This window comes from Cololabis saira, chromosome 13 (assembly GCF_033807715.1).
Source record: "Cololabis saira isolate AMF1-May2022 chromosome 13, fColSai1.1, whole genome shotgun sequence".
Taxonomy (NCBI): domain Eukaryota; kingdom Metazoa; phylum Chordata; class Actinopteri; order Beloniformes; family Belonidae; genus Cololabis; species Cololabis saira.
Window position 1 is genome coordinate 39,278,794 of NC_084599.1, and position 20,495 is coordinate 39,299,288.

The 20,495-nt window shown below is 43.2% G+C and overlaps 1 protein-coding gene across 2 annotated transcripts in view; it reads right to left on the reverse strand.

Annotated features, from left to right (window-relative positions):
• Positions 1-20,495, reverse strand: part of slc30a7 (solute carrier family 30 member 7) — a 25,779-nt gene that overhangs the window by 5,058 nt on the left and 226 nt on the right. The window contains exons 2-8 of one of the 2 annotated variants that reach the window (XM_061738869.1): positions 20,085-20,186; positions 10,975-11,083; positions 10,786-10,873; positions 8,877-9,009; positions 8,595-8,795; positions 7,279-7,317; positions 5,429-5,564 (exon numbers count right to left, since the gene is read on the reverse strand). In XM_061738869.1, the coding sequence (XP_061594853.1) occupies positions 5,429-5,564; positions 7,279-7,317; positions 8,595-8,795; positions 8,877-9,009; positions 10,786-10,873; positions 10,975-11,060 (683 nt within the window). In that variant the 5' untranslated portion in view covers positions 11,061-11,083; positions 20,085-20,186. Of the gene's footprint in view, positions 1-5,428; positions 5,565-7,278; positions 7,318-8,594; positions 8,796-8,876; positions 9,010-10,785; positions 10,874-10,974; positions 11,089-20,084; positions 20,187-20,495 lie in introns of both variants that reach the window. The other variant, XM_061738868.1, reaches the window with a different exon arrangement.

The following is a 20,495-nucleotide window of genomic DNA, read 5'->3' on the forward strand; positions in this document are numbered from 1 at the left end:
CACGTCTGTCGTGATCGATGAGATATTTTTCTCTGGAAGGGTTTTCAGGGAGCGATCAGAACTTTCCAGAGTTCCCGAGCCTCAGGCAGAGGTCCGATCGACCCTTTAAGACATCACTGGTTCTGCACGACGACCTCAGAGCCGGGTTCATACACATTTAACCAACACATTTCCATTACTTTTCCATGACTTGGCAGCAAGTTCCATGACCATACTATGACCTCTAAAGGCTGAGTTATGGTTCTGCGTCAAAACGACGGCGTGCCTACGGTGTAGGGTACGCATCAACGCAGACCACACGCCGTCACTGACCTGCACCTCCCGAAAATTGTAACTACGCGTCGAGGCGACGCAGACCCAACACAGACCGAGAGGGCTGTGATTGGTTCGCTTGGTACCAACGCATTTACGGTTTCCGGTTTGAAGCAGTAGTGAACTTTCAGCGCTCTTTTCTTCGTGTATGTGTGATTTTTTTTTTTTTTTTTTTTGCACAATACAGGACTGTCTCAGAAAATTATAATATTGTGATAAAGTTCTTTATTTTCTGTAATGCAATTTAAAAAAAACAAAAATGTTATACATTCTGGATTCATTACAAATCAACTGAAATATTGCAAGTCTTTTATTATTTTAATATTGCTGGTCATGGCTGTAAGCCATAATCAGCAAAATTTGGAGAAAAGAGTCAAAATGTGGAGAAAAAAGTCAAAATGTGGAGAGAAAAATAGTCGAAATGTGGAGAGAAAAAAGTCGAAATGTGGAGAAATAAGTCAATATGTGGAGAAAAATAGTCGAAATGTGGAGAGAAAAAAGTCGAAATGTGGAGAAAAAAGTCGAAATGTGGAGAAAAAAGTCAAAATGTGGAGAGAAAAAAGTCGAAATGTGGAGAAAAAAGTCGAAATGTGGAGAGAAAAAAGTCGAAATGTGGAGAGAAAAAAGTTGAAATGTGGAGAGAAAAAAGTTGAAATGTGGAGAGAAAAAAGTCAAAATGTGGAGAAAAAAGTCGAAATGTGGAGAAAAAAGTCGAAATGTGGAGAAAAAAGTCGAAATGTGGAGAAAAAGTCGAAATGTGGAGAAAAAAGTTGAAATGTGGAGAGAAAAAAGTCAAAATGTGGAGAGAAAAAAGTCAATGTGGAGAGAAAAAAGTTGAAATGTGAAGAAAAAAGTCAATATGTGGAGAAAAAAGTCAAAATGTGGAGAAAAAAGTCGAAATGTGGAGAAAAAAGTCGAAATGTGGAGAAAAAGTCGAAATGTGGAGAAAAAAGTCGAAATGTGGAGAGAAAAAAGTCAAAATGTGGAGAGAAAAAAGTTGAAATGTGAAGAGAAAAAAGTCGAAATGTGGAGAGAAAAAAGTCGAAATGTGGAGAGAAAAAAGTTGAAATGTGGAGAAAAAAGTCAAAATGTGGAGAAAAAGTTGAAATGTGGAGAGAAAAAAGTTGAAATGTGGAGAAAAAAGTCGAAATGTGGAGAGAAAAAAGTCGAAATGTGGAGAGAAAAAAGTCGAAATGTGGAGAAAAAAGTCAATATGTGGAGAAAAAAGTCAATATGTGGAGAAAAAAGTCAAAATTTCGTTTAAAAAAAGTCAAAATGTGGAGAAAAAAGTCGAAATGTGGAGAGAAAAAAGTCGAAATGTGGAGAAAAAAGTCGAAATGTGGAGAAAAAAGTCAAAATGTGGAGAAAAAAGTCAAAATGTGGAGAAAAAAAGTCGAAATGTGGAGAGAAAAAAGTTGAAATGTGGAGAAAAAAGTCAAAATTTCGTTTAAAAAAAGTTGAAATTGCATTACAGAAAATCACAATATTCAAATTTTCTGAGACAGTCCTGTAGTTGTCCTTATCTCTTTGATTCACTGTGACCGGAAAAAGTCGGATAAACCATTCAGGAAAAGATCGCTAACTAGCGGTCACGGGGGGTACTGCACCCCGGAGTGACGGAGAAGTCCGAAGGGTTCACGACGGCGTCACGGCGACGCCGTCACGGCGACGGCGTCACGGCGACGGCGTCACGGCGACGGCGTCACGGCGACGGCGTCACGGCGACGGCGTCACGGCGACGGCGTCACGGCGACGGCGTCACGGCGACGGCGTCACGGCGTCACGGCGACGGCGTGTGCACGGGGTCGTTTTGACGCAGAACCATAACTCAGGCTTAAAACATCAATGTATGAATGAAATATAGGAATAAAACTATGTAAAAAGTCACTACAGTGGAGATCTAATGACAATTAGGGTTTTATACAAAATAAACATTTGTTTAAACTAACACTGATATACCAGCAATATGTTGTAGTATATGTAGTATATGTTTTATAGTAATCTAATATAACTGTAATAACTGTTGGAGAATGTGGTCACTCGATCTGATCTGCATGATGCTAGACACGTCACGCGTGAGACTGTTCGATACGAAATATTCATTGATCCATTTTAAATCTACCTTATAGGCTGTTATTACTAAATGTTATCAAGTGAGAAAAATAAATTCCATGACTTTTCCAAAACTTTTGGGGTGAACTTATTTTTCCAAAACTTTTCCAGGCCTTGAAAATGACATTTTCAAATTCCATGACTTTCACAGGTTTTTTCAAAACGTATGAACCCTGTGTTTCTGAGGTGCGTTAGGAGCTGCTGGAGTTCCTCCAAGAGGTTCTTTGGATCATTAAACGGGTCCTGGTGTCTCCTCAGGGTCCTCGTAGTGTCTGACTGCAGATCAGGGTCTCTTACGGGCCTTTGAACTGGTTCTGAGAGGTTCTAACGGTCAATAAGGAGAAGTTTCACTTCAAGTCTACATCAGTGGCTCGTGATGATGCAGATTTGAGCTCTTTGGGGGTTTTCATAAAAGGTCAGGGGTCACGAGGATCATCGATGACGGGGTTATCGAGGAGGAGACCACCTGTCTGTTAGGGAGCTTTCACACCTGTCCCGTAGGAATGGGTGATATTTTACCGTTCACGATTTACCGTCAAAAAAATTCCCCACGGTAAGAATTTGTATCTCGCGGTAAAAATGATAAATTCCCGTTGATGACGTTTTTGTGTGAAACTGATTTATGGTTCTGAGTTAAATCCATGCACAACGTACGTGAAGGAAGGAAGGAAGGAAGGAAGGAAGGAAGGAAGGAAGGAAGGAAGGAAGGAAGGAAGGAAGGAAGGAAGGAAGGAGAGAGCAGGAGGAAGGGAGAAAGAGAAAAAAGAAGGAAGGAAGGAAGGAAAGGGGAGAAAGAAGGGAAAAAAGAAGGAAGGAAGGAAGGAAGGGAAAAAAGAAGGAAGGAGGGAAAGGAAAAAAGAAGGAAGGAAAGGGGAGAAGGAAGGGAAAAAAAGAAGGAAGGAAGGGAGAAAGGAAGGAAGGAAGGAAGGAAAGGGGAGAAGGGAGGGAGGGAGGGAGGAAGGAAGGTCGGAAGGAAGGAAGGAAAGAGCAGGAGGAAGGGAAGAAGGGAAAAAAGAAGGAAGGAAAGGGGAGAAGGAAGAAAGAAAGAAAGAAAGAAAGAAAGAAAGAAAGAAAGAAAGAAAGAAAGAAAGAAAGAAAGAAAGAAAGAAAGAAAGAAAGAAAGATAGATAGATAGATAGATAAATTCCCGTTGATGAGGTTTTTGTGTAACAAACATGGTGGATCTGAGAGTGAGATAGTTACAAAGATGGAGTTGAATTGGTATTTTTTTTATCGTCATTTTTATCGTTATCGGGATAAATGCCAGAAATTATCGTGATACATTTTTTAGTCCATACCGCCCATCCCTACTGTCCCGTTTGGAGCAGTTGGTCTGAAGCAGGGAGCGTTTCCCCCTAAAGATCGGTTCGTTTGGTACATGTGAACACAGCAATCGCGCTCGGATGCGGGACAAAACAAGCGAGCCGAGATCCTAGGGGTTGTGGTCTCGGCTCGCTTCCATTCCAGAGCTGGAGCGGTTCGTTTGCAGTGAGAACAGAATCCACACAGCAACCGACACAACTCACTCATAACTGTGGTTCAACTTGTTTTTCCCGCGGTACGGAAGAGGAAACTCCTTCCGCGTTCATTTCTGACCAATGAGGGAACAGTTGGTTCATGGCATTTGTTATCAGCTTTGAACCGCTACAGACAGTTGCCTTGTGAACACAAACGCCACAAACGAAAAACGAAACAACTATCGATTTAGCCGCTGAATTGGAAAACAAAACAAATGGGCCACAGGTCTGGAAGCATCCTAAAGAGATGTGTCCACGGAGGAGCTACGTGGACCAAGTCCTATTAGAGCAAATACCTGGTTGTTGCTTCAACTTTCACGCAAACACAGCAACGTAACTGATGTTTACAGCAACATACAGGACTGTCTCAGAAAATTAGAATATTGTGATTTTCTGTAATGCAATTACAAAAAAAAAAAAGTCATACATTCTGGATTCATTACAAATCAACTGAAATATTGCAAGCCTTTTATTATTTTAATATTGCTGATCATGGCTTACAGCTTAAGAAAACTCAAATATCCTATCTCAAAAAATTTGAATATTCTGGGAATCTTAATCTTAAACTGTAAGCCATAATCATCAATATTAAAATAATAAAAGGCTTGCAATATTTCAGTTGATTTGTAATGAATCCAGAATGTATGACTTTTTTATTGTGATTTTCTGTAATGCAATTTCTCCACATTTCAACTTTTTTTAAACGAAATTTTGACTTTTTTCTCCACATATTGACTTTTTTCTCCACATTTTGACTTTTTTCTCTCCACATTTCGACTTTTTTCCTCCACATTTCGACTTTTTTCCTCCACATTTCTACTTTTTTCTCCACATTTCGACTTTTTTCTCCACATTTTGACTTTTTTCTCCAAATTTTGCTGATTATGGCTTACAGCCATGACCAGCAATATTAAAATAATAAAAGGCTTGCAATATTTCAGTTGATTTGTAATGAATCCAGAATGTATGACTTTTTTGTTTTTTTAAATTGCATTACAGAAAATATAGAACTTTATCACAATATTCTAATTTTCTGAGACAGTCCTGTAATGACATGGCTCCCCTTAGCAACCAAGTTGTGAACCAGAACCAGAACTGGAACCGGTTTGGTGATAAAGGGGTAAAAGTGGTTCTCTGGTCCATGAAGGTCCTCAGCTGAGATTTAAAGAGTCCAAACTCAAGCTGCAGTTTACGTTTTCTGTAAGAACTCAGAACAGGAAGTGACCTGCAGAACGTGCACACACACACACACACACGGTGGCGGTGGGTCATGCTGAGGTGTCGGACGGCCACAACAGAGAGCCAGCCCGCCTCGCCCCCCCGGCCACGCCTCACACCCATCTGCACATGTGGTTGCTGCTCGCCACAGTGTGGCCCCGAGGCCCCGCCCACTCGTCTGAAGGCTGTAGTTCCAGCTGTCAGTCAGCAGGGCGGGGGCCGCCACAACACAACGCCACATCAGCAGCCGGCGAGGACGGCGAGGTCACCTGACTCCGATGAGCAGGGCGATCAGCATGGAGCAGATGGGGTCAGCGATCATCAGGCCGTACTGCTGCATCAGCAGGGCGGAGATGATCACGCCGATGCTGCCCAGCGTGTCTGCGATGATGTGCAGGAGGACTCCTGGAAAACACACACACGTTTAAGTGTTAGTAGCTGCAGCAGGGCAACAAACACGAGAATAAAGGAGGAGAAGAAGAAATCATAAACTGTTTAAAAATGAGAAAACTGCTCTCCATCTCTTTCTCGGCCTTCAAACACTCCCTTAAGTCATAAACCTCTGGGGGGACGACCCTAGTTCTGGTTCTGGTGAACCGGCAGTTTAAAAAGGTAAGAATTACTGTAAAGTCCAATGTGCACGTATGACAGGAGGCATTCTGGGAGTTAAACTTGGTCCACACTAAAGCTGCTTTTGTCAACGAAAATTATGACTAAATATCATCAAAGAACCTTTATCACCTGAGGAAACCGAGACGAGACGCAACAAAAATGCTGGTCATGTGACGATAACGATAATTAAATATATAATGCAATATCGTAGAGGAATAAAAACCAGACTAAAATGTAGATTACAAAATAAAAACTCCGCTAAAATGTGTCTTTATTTTCGTTGACCAAAACGAGACGAAATGTTCTAACAAAGATCCTTAATGTCCATGTTTTCAGTAGTTTCCTCTGGTTTAGTCTTTAAACCAGTTTAGTCTTTAGAGCTTTGGATCCACTTTCCTACATAGACGTGGAAAAGAAAACCCAATGTGTCGTCAAAAAAGAGAAAGACGGGGAGAAAAGCGGAAAAATAAATCTGTTGTAAACTCAAATTAGAGTCTTCTGTATCTGGAATGAATGTATTCTTGAGTCTATAAGGTAACAATAATATAATAATAAGATAACCTTGTTTGAATTGTAAAATGGGTTTGGCTAAATACAATCTTTGACTAAAACTAAACTAAAATGGACAATTCTGACTAAAATAAGACTAAAATGCTCAGACTTTTAGTCGACTGAAAGGAGAATGAACGTGACTAAAACTAATAAAAACTAAAATGATAGCTTGACCCACTAGACTGAAACTAAAGTTGAAACAGGCTGACAGAAACAACACTAGTCCAGACGGTCCAGAGTCTTCTCTAGAGCTGACATCATCGTGAACTTGTTGGAAACGTTTAGATTTAAAAACCAACTGGAGGAAACCAGCTGGAAAACGAGCGAGAGACTGAAATCAGCAGCTCCTCGTGGGTGGAGCGGAGCAGCAGAGCGGAGCGTCAGCGCCCTCTGGTGGCTCCATAAACACACTCCCGGAGCAGAAACCACTCAGAAGTTTGACCCGACTCCGTCTGCAGCTCCGGTTCTGGTTCTGGTCCTCCGAGGATCAGTAGTCCCTCAGGAAATTAAAACATCTGGACCGGATGAAGCTCGGCCCGCCGGCTGGAGACGAACCGGCCGCAGCTCCGCCACCTTCAACACCTTCAACACCGGGTTTTAAAACCATCTCTGGTCCCACACCGGTTTGTTCACGTCGGCTGAACAACTTAAATATCCCGGATCTCGCTTGATGAAGAGTTAACATTTAAGCCCACATCGATAAAAAATGCTCAAGTTAAATCTTGGAATGCGAGAAACTACGTCCGACTGCTGCCATGATGCTTGTGAACGTCATGATTCTCTCGTGCAGCCGGAGGTTACCGGCTCCGTAATCCCATGTGATCCTCAACATTACAACTAATGCCAGTAAAAGCTTGCGTGAGGTTGTGGAGCCAGAACAGCAGCCGCCCCAGGTGAAGCAGATCAGAGATCTGTAGCTGATGGAGGGAGGGGGGTGTGTGTGGTGTATCCTCACCCTGCAGGATCTGCTTGCTGGCTCCCTTCCCCGGCTCATCTGGAGGACAAACAAGAGCAGAGTCAACACGGAGCAGTTATGTAACATCAGATCTTCTGCAGGCGCGCACTCTGTCCTCCGTTCAGTGAGCTCTTCAGCCGTATACTCCAGCTCAAAACAGTAAGGACGTCCATCATATTCAAAGTCGTCGTCCACAACCTCAGAATTTGACAAATATTCAGACATGTTTCAAATAATTATCAGTAAACTAACAGTAGCGTACACGGCTGTACACGGAGCTGTGTCTGCGATGCGCGCACAGAGATGACGTCATGAGTTCAGAGGTCTTGTTTACAAACGGATTTATTTATTTTATTTATTACACAGACAGCGCCACAATGTTACAACAGGTCCTGGAAGCAGATCTAGTGATTCATAAAAGAAATGAACGAGTTTCTCGGCAATCATGTGTTATTTAGACGCTGCACCGCAGTGTCCCGCTGTGCCCCAGGCGCTACCGTTATATGGAGAAGCGGCTCGCAAAAAACTCCTAATATCTTCCGAATGACTCCAAATGACACCAAACACCTCTGGGTGAGTATACGACCATAAAAAATGCCAGAAATAAGGTCCAGGTTGTAAAAAACCGAACTTTCCCTTTAACTCCCCAGGCCAAAACCAACCCATGTCCCGAAGAAGAAAAATAAAAAATAGTATAAGAAAGAGAATAAAATAAGAGAAGAGATAACAGAAAGTGGAGAAACGTAGCGACAATCTGGAGAAAAGAGGGTGGAAGTTCGGCAGGTAAACCGGCAGCTGAGGAGAAATTATGATGCAAACTTCAAGATAATGATTTCAAATAGTCAAAATAACATGCTTTTTCTCTCGAATATATTGTTATAATTATTTGTTTCAGATGTACTGTAATTATTTTCTGTATAAAAATTGAATTTGGTGTTCAAAAAGTTTTTTCAAACTTGAGTCTTGAAAAAGAGGGGGTCGTCTTATAATCGGGGTCGTCTTATATTCGGGACAATACGGTACTTCCTCCACTTTTTAATGGTGGATTCATGGAAGATTTAAAATGTGAAAGTATTTTTCGGTTTTAGTTACAACTAAACAATATTCTGAGTTATTGTGATGAGTTGACTAAAGTTTAACCTACCAGACTGTTTTGTTTCGCTTTATATGTTTTATCACGCACCTTAAAACGTCTGTATGAAAACAGACCGGCTCATTGATGTTTTTTGGGCCTGATGGTCCATAAACTACGGTACTAAACATCTGACCACTTCCTGGTGGCAGCGTAACTGGTGATGAGAGGAGGACAGACGCACCTAGACCCAGTCCACCGTGGCTGTGTCCGTGTCCACCGTGTCCGTGTCCGTCGTGACTGTGACCGTGACCGTCATGGTCGTCGTGACTGTGTCCGTGTCCCCCGTGTTTGTGGTGGTCGTGACCTCCGTGACCTCCGTGACCTCCGTGGGCGTGTCCGTGGTTCAGGCTGCCGTTGAACAGAGCGTGGCTGTGGCCGTGACCTGAGGACGGAGACAGGAGGACGTCAGGACGCTGAGACGAGGTTCTGCGGAGACGGTTGTGGTTCTGATGCTCGGTCCTACCTCCGTCCCCCCCGTGCGAGTGTCCGTGTCCTCCGTGCTGGAACACGAAGATCCCCACCAGGTTGACCAGCAGGCCGGCGACCGAGACGGGAAGCAGCCGGTCGTGGTGGACGTCGGGGGGCTCCAGGGCTCGCTGACGGACAGACGGATGGAAGGTTACATTACAGACGTCTCACACCTCCACCTGTGTCCTGTTTCATACCTCCCCCAGTACTCAAGTTGTAAAAAAGAATCAGGGGGGTGGTGGATTTTATCATATGGGGACAGATAATTTGTGCTGATTACAAATAATATAATATATTACAAATAATAGCACTGACCAAAACAGCTGCAGAAATACTGCAGGAATGACATAGCAGCAGTTAAATGCAGCCTTCTGTAAGCTTTAAATATCCACTGGGCTTACATCAAATACATCAAAACACAACAATAAAAAACACTTTTCTGAACTTATCAATATGACTCTGTCCTTCACAGGATAAGTAAAATGGATCACTGCAAAAACTCACAATCTTAACAAGAATATTTGTCTTATTTCTAGTTAAAATGTCTCATTTTAGTAATAAAAAGCTATTACACTTAAAACAAGACTCATCACTGGAAAAAACAACAATTTTCACCTGTTTCAAGTAGATTTTCACTTGAAATAAGTAGAAAAATCTGCCAGTGGAACAAGATTTTTTTGCTTGTAATAAGAAGATAAATCTTGTCCCACTGGCAGATTTTTCTACCATCAGTGTGAAGTGAAAATTGACTTGAAACAGGTTAAATTTGTCAAATAAGTTATTTTTCTGGTGATGACTCGAAATGTTGAAATAGCAGTAAAACCATATTCATTGATGAAATGTCATAAGGGATGGAAGGGGGGGATGGCAGTTTTACAGGGGGGATGATTTTGACTGTTTTTATTTCAGGGGGGGTGCCACCCCCCCTCATCCCCCCTCATCTACTAGTACTGCCTCCACCTGTCCCACACCAGGCCTGCAACGATTCGTCGACAAAAATCGATAATCAAAATTGTCGACTATGAATTCCATTGTCGACAATTGTCGCTAGACGTGTTTTTCCAACGGAGTGAGGCGTCTCACTTCAATACAATCTCTGCTCATGTACGATAGCGTCTCAGCAGCTGCAGGTAATAAAACTTCAAAAGTTTGGGAGCATTTTAGCCTCGATACGGCAAATAAAAAGATGACTTGCAAGGTTTGCAAAGCCGACGTTGCTTTTCACGGGAGCACGTCGGTAATGCATTTGAAGAGAAAGCACGTCGGAGTGCTGAACGAAACGGACTCGCCTTGGTAAGATATTTTATATTAAGCCTATTTTCATTTGTTAAATTAATTCGTTAACTTTGTATATTTCCTGTTATTTATAAGTATTATTTGAACCACTCACAGCCTACTCGTTTATATAACCTCAATCACATAATTGATGCAGCGCGAAAGGCGAAAAAGCTTGTGTGATGACAATGATGGATTTGCATCTAACTTTCAGTCAGGTGTCAATGAACTGTCAATTATCCATCAAGCTCCACAATGATCATGTTAATATTAAATCAGATAGATTTGTCTGGACATTTCTCTTGCGGGACGGGAGAAGACACTAAATCAATACATCTCTATTATTGTGCGGGCATGAATTCTCAGAGTTTTGCAGATGCAGGAGCAGGATGAAGAAAACAGTTCCGCTATATCAGGGCTCTAGTACCATCTTTCTGGTGTTTATTATCATTTGCCACATAATTAAAGCAACCTCATACTAAATTTAAAAAAAAAATACTAATTATCCGATTAGTCGACTAATCGTTTCAATAGTCGGTGACTAGTCGACTATTAAAATAGTCGTTAGTTGCAGCCCTGTCCCACACCTCCACCTGTCCCACACCTCTCTGTCACAGTTACACATTTACCTCGACTCCTTCTGAGAAGATGAAGAACGCGGTGAAGATGAGGAAGAGTCCGTTGACGAAGCCCGCCAGGACCTCAGCTCTGACGTACCTGAGACACAGCAAGGACACTCGGGTCAAACGGAGCCGTGAGGTCATGCCTGAACGCCATCGCCCACGGCAACCGTAGGAGGGGGGGGGGGGGGGTCTCACCCGTAGGAGAAGCTGTCGTTGGACCTCCACCTGGAGATGACGGAGGCGGCGAGGCCGGCTAGCAGGGCGGTGCAGTCGAAGAACATGTGGAAGGAGTCTGAGATCAGACCTAGACTGGACACACGGAGGAAACAAACACGTGAGCGGACGATGGACGGTGATGCTCCTACTGGAGCGGCCTGGAAGGTCAAAGGTTAATCATTCAAATCCACCATTTTTTAAATATGCATTTTGTTATAACTTCGCATAGCTCAGACTCGAGCCCGAAGAAATCAGTTTGATCTTTTTCCATTTTCTGTGGGTTTTTATTTTTTATTTTTGAGAATTCGGTTTTTAGCATTTAATGCAAATTTAACCCCAAGACAGTTTATAAAGTAAATATAGACAATTTATGCAATTATAACTGAAATCGTTAATGTTTTCATACTTTCAAACATATTTAAAGGCAAAAACACGGCACTAGTTATTCTCGTATCGAACAAAACAAAACATCCTTTTTTGGACATAAACAAAAAAATTCTAAGTCATTTCTATGACATAAATAACTAAGAAATAAATAACTCAAATACACCTTTAAATATCCATTTAAAGTGCAAAAAAAAATAAAGAAATTGCAGTATACAAATCATTTTAGCTTGTTTAGTTTCTTCTGTCATGACCAACTGTGTCTGATACCAGAAGAAACTAAACAAGCTATAGTAAATAAGATAATATGATTGAACTAATATTACATTTTTAAATTTAAGCAGAAACATCCAAAGCACTGAACACTGGTTGAGCTTGTGTATAAGTGTGTAAAGTACACGATCATCAGCCTCTTTGTGTTTCTAAAGTCTAACACTTGTCCAGGTGTTTCCCACATTTAAATCAGTAATCAATAAGTTGTTTTCTGATTAGGAATACTTAAAAATGGCTGAATTAATTTAGTTTTTGTTTGTCGTCTGCTCAGAGCCACTTCAGCTGTGGTCAGTAAAACCTGTAAATACGTGTAAATTCAACTGAATAAAGACCAGACGGGAATAACGGCGTTTGGTCCCGAATATTAACACCAAAACCTTCAACGGGACATTCCCAGGACAGACTGGTTCTGCCCGGCTCCTCCGCCCAGTTGGACACCTTAACCGTAGCATTTAGCATTCAGGAAAACCATGAATAAATCCGGTGAAGGAGATTTGGAGCAGAAAACAAGCAAACAAACCAGTTGAAACCCGTTAAAAACATCAAATAAACAGTTCAGTCTATTCTGGTTTATTCTGAGTTGTGTTGTTTTAAACTTGTTGAGTTGTTGCTACTACGGAGAGACTGGACCGCATCCTCCCATCCTCCGAAGTACGGAGCCGTTCTTCCAAATCTGAACTTCCAAGAACACAAGTCCAAAGTTGGAGTTGGAGAAGTGAGCCGGGTCTCCGATGGTCACGTATCAGAAGCGTTTTGGATCAGCTGCCTGTCAAAATCTGCAGAGGTCTGTTAAAGACGCTCTCGCTTAAATCAGGTGTGTTCAAGCACAAAAACTCCTTAAACATGCTCCGAACAACGACACACGGTTGTATCATTTGAGAGAGTACACCGACTCCACAGGTCAAAGGTCAGGCTGTCTAAGATCGGACCAGGGACCAAACCCCCCCAACTCTGTTTTGGACGTGGCCAACATTACACCACTTCTGGAGGTCCGTTTTCAACACTCATATACTGCAGCAGATCGATCCATCCCCTCTAACTGCTCTGTTTGGTGTCACTCCGGAGGATGTGAATTTAGGTAATTATAAACCCAATGTGGTGATTCTGCTCTGATGGGAAGACCCTCTTCCTCTATCGTACTCCCACAAGCTGGAAAAAATAAGATACTCTCCAGTGTTTCCCCTAGAATTTTTTTCAGGCCCGGTGGTACCCACCGAAAAAATCCTTAACAGACGAGGCGCGTGGGACGGCATATTGGACATGTGATATGCAGCAATATAACAAAGTTTTACATTAAAAATCATTGTAGGCCTATATTGCTGAATGATATCACTTCAATTCAATAATTAGATTTAATCTAACCTTTAACCAAAGTGTCATGGGCCTGAAAGGTCTGACCCCATATGAGCATTGAGCACATCTTTTCTATATATTTCAGAGGGATCTCTATGAAAACCCTCTGGGATGATCCTCTTTTAACGGCTGCTCGTGCTGACGGCATATGCCACAAAACATCCCTATTCACAATTGAGATTATATCAGTTATAAATTATTTAAACATTGTAGAAGATTTTTTTCCCGTTTTGTTATAACAGAGTTACATGCATTTGACTGGGGAAAAAATGAACCTTTAGTGGTTCTACTGGAAAGACAATCTATTGCCTGTGTTATTTTCGTCATTATTGCTTACCAAAAAAAGAAGCTCAATCAGAACAAAAATGTAAGCTAAACAACAAATTGGAAATTTACCATGGGGAGTGTGGTACAACTAAGGGCTGTATTTATGGTTATTAAGCAATTTGGGATCCCAGCCAGATGTTTAAATGCGTTGTTTTTTACTCGGTCACCAGTCGGACCGGTTCAGGCTCATACATGGCTGGCGCTAGGACCCCGCGGACGCCTGGTGCGCTGTTTTTTCCTTCATGCTTCCCTGCAGCGTCTCATACAAACACAAACACACGGACCTGCAGAAACATTTCTTTATATCATGTTGTCTGTCACCCGCGATATTTTTTCTTTTTTTTTTTGGCTAGCTACAAACTCTATACATCCCATAATATATAATAATATGCCTGCGCTCTCAGCAGCGTTACTAGGAACGAAGCAGGTTGACTCCCGTTGCAGAACAGCTGCAGAGGCTCCTAAACGTAAATGATAATTGATTTTTTTTTTAGGCCTGGCGGGGGGTCTCGTTGGCCTGGCGGCCCCGCCAGGCCTATATAATGGTAGGGGAAACACTGCTCTCTACAAGGGTCTGTTTTGAAATTGTATGTAACCTGGCAGCCTTTTCTGATATTTATGGATCGAATGGAAGCCGAAAATGTTACCCTATAATACAGAAACTCTTATTTTTTTTTTTTTTTTTTTTTTTAAAGATTTTTTTTTTGGGCTCTAGTGGCCCTTTATTGGAGATGCAGACTGCAAAGGGGCAGAGAGAGAGAACGGGGAAGACACGCAACAAAGGTGCGCAGGCTGGATTCGAACCTGCGACCGCTGCAGGAGGACTGTAGCCTCAGTATATGAGCCGCTGCTTAACCCACTGCGCCACCGAGCGGCTCCAGAAACTCATATTTGAGTTGGTACATATGTTCCTTTTGTCCCTGTCATCTATTTGCGTGGTTTGCCCTCTCAAAAAATACGCAAAATAACTGTCTTTGTTTTCGTGGTACAGGCCTGGGGGGTGGAGGGTGGGGAGTGGGGATTAGTTTTTGTTTGTTTTGTGTACTGTATGTTGTGAAAATCTTAAATAAAAAGACCTTTGTTAAATAAATCAGTCCTGTGATGTCTGATCCAACACGGACGTCGGTGCAGGGTCGGCGTGGTTATTTAAGGCTCTGCAGGTGGTGAGGAGGAGTGTGAACTGAACACAGTTGAAGGTGATGCAGGACGTGGACGTGATCTCTGGGACGAGTAACAGGGCAGCTGTCTCCGGCTAAGGAGGTCTGTTATGGTGCTTTTGCACTAGTACCTACTCAGCCCGACTCTACTCGCCCTGGTTTTGCGCTTCTCCACTAGGGGTCTAACGTGCGTCTGAGTCAGAAGGCGGAAATCAGCGAAAGAACAACTCGCGGCTTCTTGTTCATTTTATTCGACCAGCAACGGCAGCAGAAGTCTGTTTCATGATCCAACTCTGAGGTGCAGATGTTCATAAACCTGGTGCTGAGGAGAGAATTAAAGGGATATAGATGAAGGAACGAGTAGATCTACCAGGAGCTCTGTCCCTTCATAGCTGCTCACGGCTCCAGCTGACTTTTCAGCAGCGCCGAGACAAACATAAAAAAAAAAAAAGCGTTGCCGCTTGAAGCTTCTTTCACTCTCATTTTTTAACTTGATATCGAACACAAGTCACAGACCCAGCAGCACATTTATCATCTCCTCCAGGTTCTACATCTTTAGTGTTGTTGTCTTCTTCGTTTAGATCACACAATCAAATACGTCACAGCAGCTTCACTCCAACCTCCTACTTCTGCTCTGGGTGTCTAAAAAGAAACGAGTGCGAGGCGAGTCGCGCTGAGTAGGTACTAGTGTAAAAGCGCCATAAGGCTGCTACGATGACCGGGATGGATGGATGGATGGATGGAGAGATGGATGATGGAGGTGCATTCCCACATCTCAGACCCAGATCTTTCAAGGGGGCGTGGCCGGTATGGGAGTTTTACAATGCCCGAAAAGGACAACAACTTTGCAGTTTGCAAGGTGTGTAAAGGAAATACCCAGAGGAGGAATGTTACAAAAGAATTTCATCAACGCAGCTGATAAGACATTTGAAAGTTTCTCACGTCAAGGAAGATATTGAGTTTTCAAAGTTGGCTGCCGGTAACGCAGAGAAAGAAAAGGAGCAACGCCGCTAACTCAGCTGTAACAGAGACGTATAAACGACAGCAACAACAGCAAGAAAAATAAAGAACTACATCCTAAGGTAATGGATGCATACTTGTGTCACTTGTGTCAGTTGCTTCACGAGGGACATTTGGATTTCTAGTGTGAAGAGTTTTGCTTCACTCAAGTTTCTTCACGCACGGTGGATGCTATCGCTAAAGCTTTCGCAAAGCTTAATAATTCATAATTTTCACAAGAAAACTAAGGTTTACAGTTTACAACTTGTATCAACTCTAAGAGAGTGACATGTCTACTGTTGTCTGTGTTGGTGCATCTTTGTAACTGAGTCTAAATCGTCTCTAAGAGTCTCTAGAGTGAAATATTGCACTTCAGCCTGCAATAAAACAGACAATTCATGAAACTTTCTCATCTCCTAATTTTTATACCAAATAATACAATGTCAGCGTTAATGTACATGAGACAACTACATTTAAGAATTTATGGATTTCACGCTGTGATCGGTAATCGGCAGATACAGCTTTTGATGATCGGCCCTCAAAATCCTGCTCGGTGCATCTCTGGTTGGCAGGTGAGTCAGCGTGGATGTTGACTAGGAGGAGGGTGGACGGTGAGACGGAGGACACTAGGAGCTGCGAGGACGTGGGGAGTCGTGGTGGGCGGGAGGTTAGTAGGGAGGCTACAACAATCCACGTGTCACAGCCGACGAGCTGGACGCGTGGCGCCAGAAGAAAAGAAGAGATTCAGATGCAGAAGATCGACTAAACCAGGGGTGTCAAACTCATTTTGCTTGGCGGGCCGGATTTGACCAATTTCTTTCTCGCGGGCCGCACGCTCAAAATAACAAAAACGGTGCCAACATTTTTTTTCTAATTCTTTTTACTATTGTTATCTAATCCAATATCAGTTTAGTTAATTTTAAAGGAAATATGCACTTTGTTTACACTCTAATTATGTAAATATATTTCTTTAGGATCTTTTCTTTAAATTTCTCGTTTTTTTTCAAATTATGTAAGATACTTTTAATATCATTTTACAAAGATAAACAGAAACATGTTTTTTTTATATTTCGCTTTTTTATAGGACATTCAATTAAAAGAAAAATCTTTCTTATTACATCCGAGTGTTTCTTTGTGATTTAGAGATTTTCCAGTACAATTAAGTGTATTTATTTTTAAAAATTGGCGCGGATATTTACGCCAGTGTGCCGAAAAAGTCAGCACTTCTCTTTTAACTGTTTTACTTTGTCACTATCCTCGTATTCAAAACTGAAATTCTCCGAATAAATATCTTCTATCATCTTTTTTAGCAGTGATATTTTTCCTGCGAAAATATATAATAGTAGTCAGTTAATAAAAATAAACGACCGTCTACAAAGAAATAAAATCAGCAAATGCATTCTAGAAAACTAAAAAAATGTCGAAAACTGCTCTCTTTGTGGAATAACGATGGATTTGTAGAAGAAATATATTATCGGATATGCTGCGATTCATGGCAATTATTTATGTCCTTCTTTTTAGTAAATTAACATTTCGTTTTTTTGCATTGGAAACTTCTCGTGGGCCGCATGAAAATCTCTCTCGGGCCGCATGCGGGCCGCACATTTGACACCCCTGGACTAAAGCAACATCACGGCCCTCGCCGTCGGAGTGGGGGATCAGGTTTTCATGAACCGGTTAACACAAAGACAGCCTGGTTCTGCTGGACCTGACCGGCATAGATCCCCTCAGGAAGGTCGTTCCCACGTGAAACTCCCGTGCACATCTTTAAGTCTCGTGCACGTCTTTCAGTAGTGAGACAATGGCTGCTGTTGTCGCGGGTCCAGCAGCCTCCACCCACAGCTTCTCGCTCAGACCGCCAGCAGCCGATATTAAAGGTTCAGAGTAGAACTGGACTGAGACGGGACGGGTCACGGTACCGCCCAAACGGAGGGTCAAGACGGAGGACTTCCTCTCTGAAGGGTCGGGGTGAATGTGAGAACAGAAGAAGAAGAAGAAGAAGAGCTCGCAGCGCTGATGGAGACAAAGCTCCTATTGTGAGTTTAGTCCCGTCTCTCTCAGACCCGGCCACATGAACGGCCGAAGGCTGCATAAAACTCTTCCAAATCTTATTCAAACGGCATTTACAGTTCTGGAGCCCCCACATCTGTAGAGATCATCCCATCAGATCCCACTTCCTGTGAAGAGGAGAACGTCTCCTACACGTGTGAGATCAACGACCTGGAGCTGCTCTCCTCCCACGCTGCCGTCAACGAACTGCCGGTACTTAAAATCCTCCACTCGAGGCAGCAGCTCATCTCAAACCCGGAGAGAAACCTCCAGCCTTTTCTGACGGAGAATCACGGTCTCAGATCTGGAGGTTCTGATTCTCATCCCCCGACGGATCCAACTCTCATCCACAACCAATCTGACTTACTACTAGCCATCGGGACCAAACTCTCGGCCCATTTGTACAGACGAAGGAAAGGACTCAGTAGCCCATTCTCTCCTAGGGCTTTTACATTAACTTAAAACCAGTACCGGTGCTTGAGCGGTGTTGGATCCAGTTCCAAACAGCCAGAAGCAGGAAATCCATAAAAGGAGTGTGAAATCCCTCAGAATAACAACAATAGTCGTGTTTCCATTACCCTAAAATCTGCACAAATTCCTAACTATCCCAGAGAAAACTCGGTCACGGAAACCCGTCTTCCTGCTTTCATGAGGTGGTTTTTCAGACCCGTCCATAATCCAGTTTATCCCAAAACTGTGATGGAAACAGCTTTGTCGTATTTCCACGTCTCTGGCAGAGCTGGATGTGACATACTCGGTCGATCTCGAGTCATCAACTTTTCATTAATACGACACAGTCGTGCTGCTTCATCATCATTACTGCATTATGAGGGCTTTACTTTTCCACCCGCAGAAGAACATTTATCGCAGTTCGAGTTTCGCTTTTCCGGTTCACAAGTGGCCCCTGCTGTCACACACCACAATGACCCAGAAGCCACCAGGACCCATTTAATGATCCAAAGAACCTCTTAGAGGAACTTTGGCAGCTCCTAATGTAGGGAAAAACAAACCACTTCTCAGCTGATTTGCAAGTTGAACAAATTACGAACGAGAACCAGCACTGAAACCGGTTTGGTGGAAATGGGGTATCAGTGTTCAGGGTCAGCTTGTTCAGGAGACGCCTCAGGAAATGTCCTTGTTTTTTATGTTAGTATTTTCACGCAACAAACCCCCCAATATTCTTGCTTGGTTTCAGCTTCTCACTAAAGCCGGGCAGACACTGCGATTATCGGCTCCAGTCGTGCAACTATTTTTCAGGCCGGATTTTGACCCAATCCTTGCTCGTGCCTCGTGCAGTGTACGTGGGGTAACGACGAGAGAGTAACACCTCACGACGAGCTCCCGATCACAAATCGTGTGCTCGCAAGAAAATCAAACGTGTTTGAAATTCTGGTCGCTCCTCGTGAAGGAATCACATAGTTGAAGCAGCTACGACCCGATTGGACTCATCCTTTCACAGAGAGCATGCGCAATCTCTGATGTCACGTCAAAAACTATTATTTGTAGTTTAAAGTGTTGCAAATTCACATTACAAATCATGTTTTAATAGCAGAATAAAAAGACCGCATTTCCCACGTCTGCCCATCCATACGCATACGGCGTAGGGTAACGCGGACACAACTTTTGCGGTATGCGTTCATTGTTGTGTCTAAAAATGATGCATAGTGCCCACCCTATCAGAAACGGTACAGATATTCTGTGATATTCTTTTTATATAAATAAAAAAATAAAGGATCCCATAACCTTTGATCGGGTGGGCAGGACGCACGTTTGGGTGGGAACAGCCCACCCCTGCCCCAAAACCAGCCTCGAGTTCCAGTAACAGAAGTACAACGGGAGGATTATGATCGTATAGTGTGAGCAGACGGAGCATCAGAGCATCGGGACGTACAGTGTGAGTCCATAAATCGTGGGCTCTAAACTTTTGAACTCCGCGATCTAGTCGTGCAGTGTGAGATGGGGCTGAATCAAACGATTTAAAATATCGCACAGTGTATGCCCAGCTTAAGGAGGTGTGGAGCTCTCTGATTGGACGGCCGGCCCAACATCCTGAATGTAGATAAGAGGATGGATGGATGGATGGATGGCACCGCTGTTCAAATTCATAAAATATTAAACGATAATAAAGTCTCTCTATGTCTGTCTAGTGTTTTATTTGAGTGATTCATATCAGTTCCTTCCTCCGCTTCCTGTTACACGTCATGACGTCATGTTTACTTTAGCCAAAACAAACACTGGAGCCTCCACGTCATCCAGCTGATCAATACTTTGATCAATACTTTGACCAGGTGATGATGAATGAGACTAAATGGCTCTTCAGGAGTCAGTTTTTTGGCCCCTGGGGGGACCGGGGCGCTCAGCTGTTCCCCGCGCAGGCGCGGAGCCGGGCTCTCAAGGCTGGTTTATGGTTCCGCGTTACACCAACGGAGAGCTACGGCGTAGCCTACGGCGTAGGTTACGCGTCGACGCGTACCTACGCCGTAGGGTACGGCGTAGCTCTGCGTCGCTTTAATCAGCCCGTAACACATACGTGGCAGACCGGCCTACCTGTTGCTCCAGATGCCGTAGCTGAGCTCCACGAAGGCGAAGGACAGGTTCAGACACAGGAAGAAGAACAGGTTCCTGGACGTTTTATCTGCGAGAATCGACCTGAAAAACACACACACACGTGTCAAAACACACCTGTCAACACACACGTGTCATCACCTACAAACCATAGCAACAAACACACCCATTAACCCCCAATAAACCGACCCCTCGTCCCGGAGAAGCATCATTAAAGCACTTATGCCGCGTTCCATTTACCTCGGAAATCGGAACTGGGAATGGCAGCCATCTTTTCCCACTACCCTAGTCAGAAATCCCACTTCGAGGGGCGTTCCAGTTGAAAATTCCGACTGGGAACTGGGAAATTCCGACTTCCGAGGACAAATGGAACGCGGCATTAGATGCAGCTGG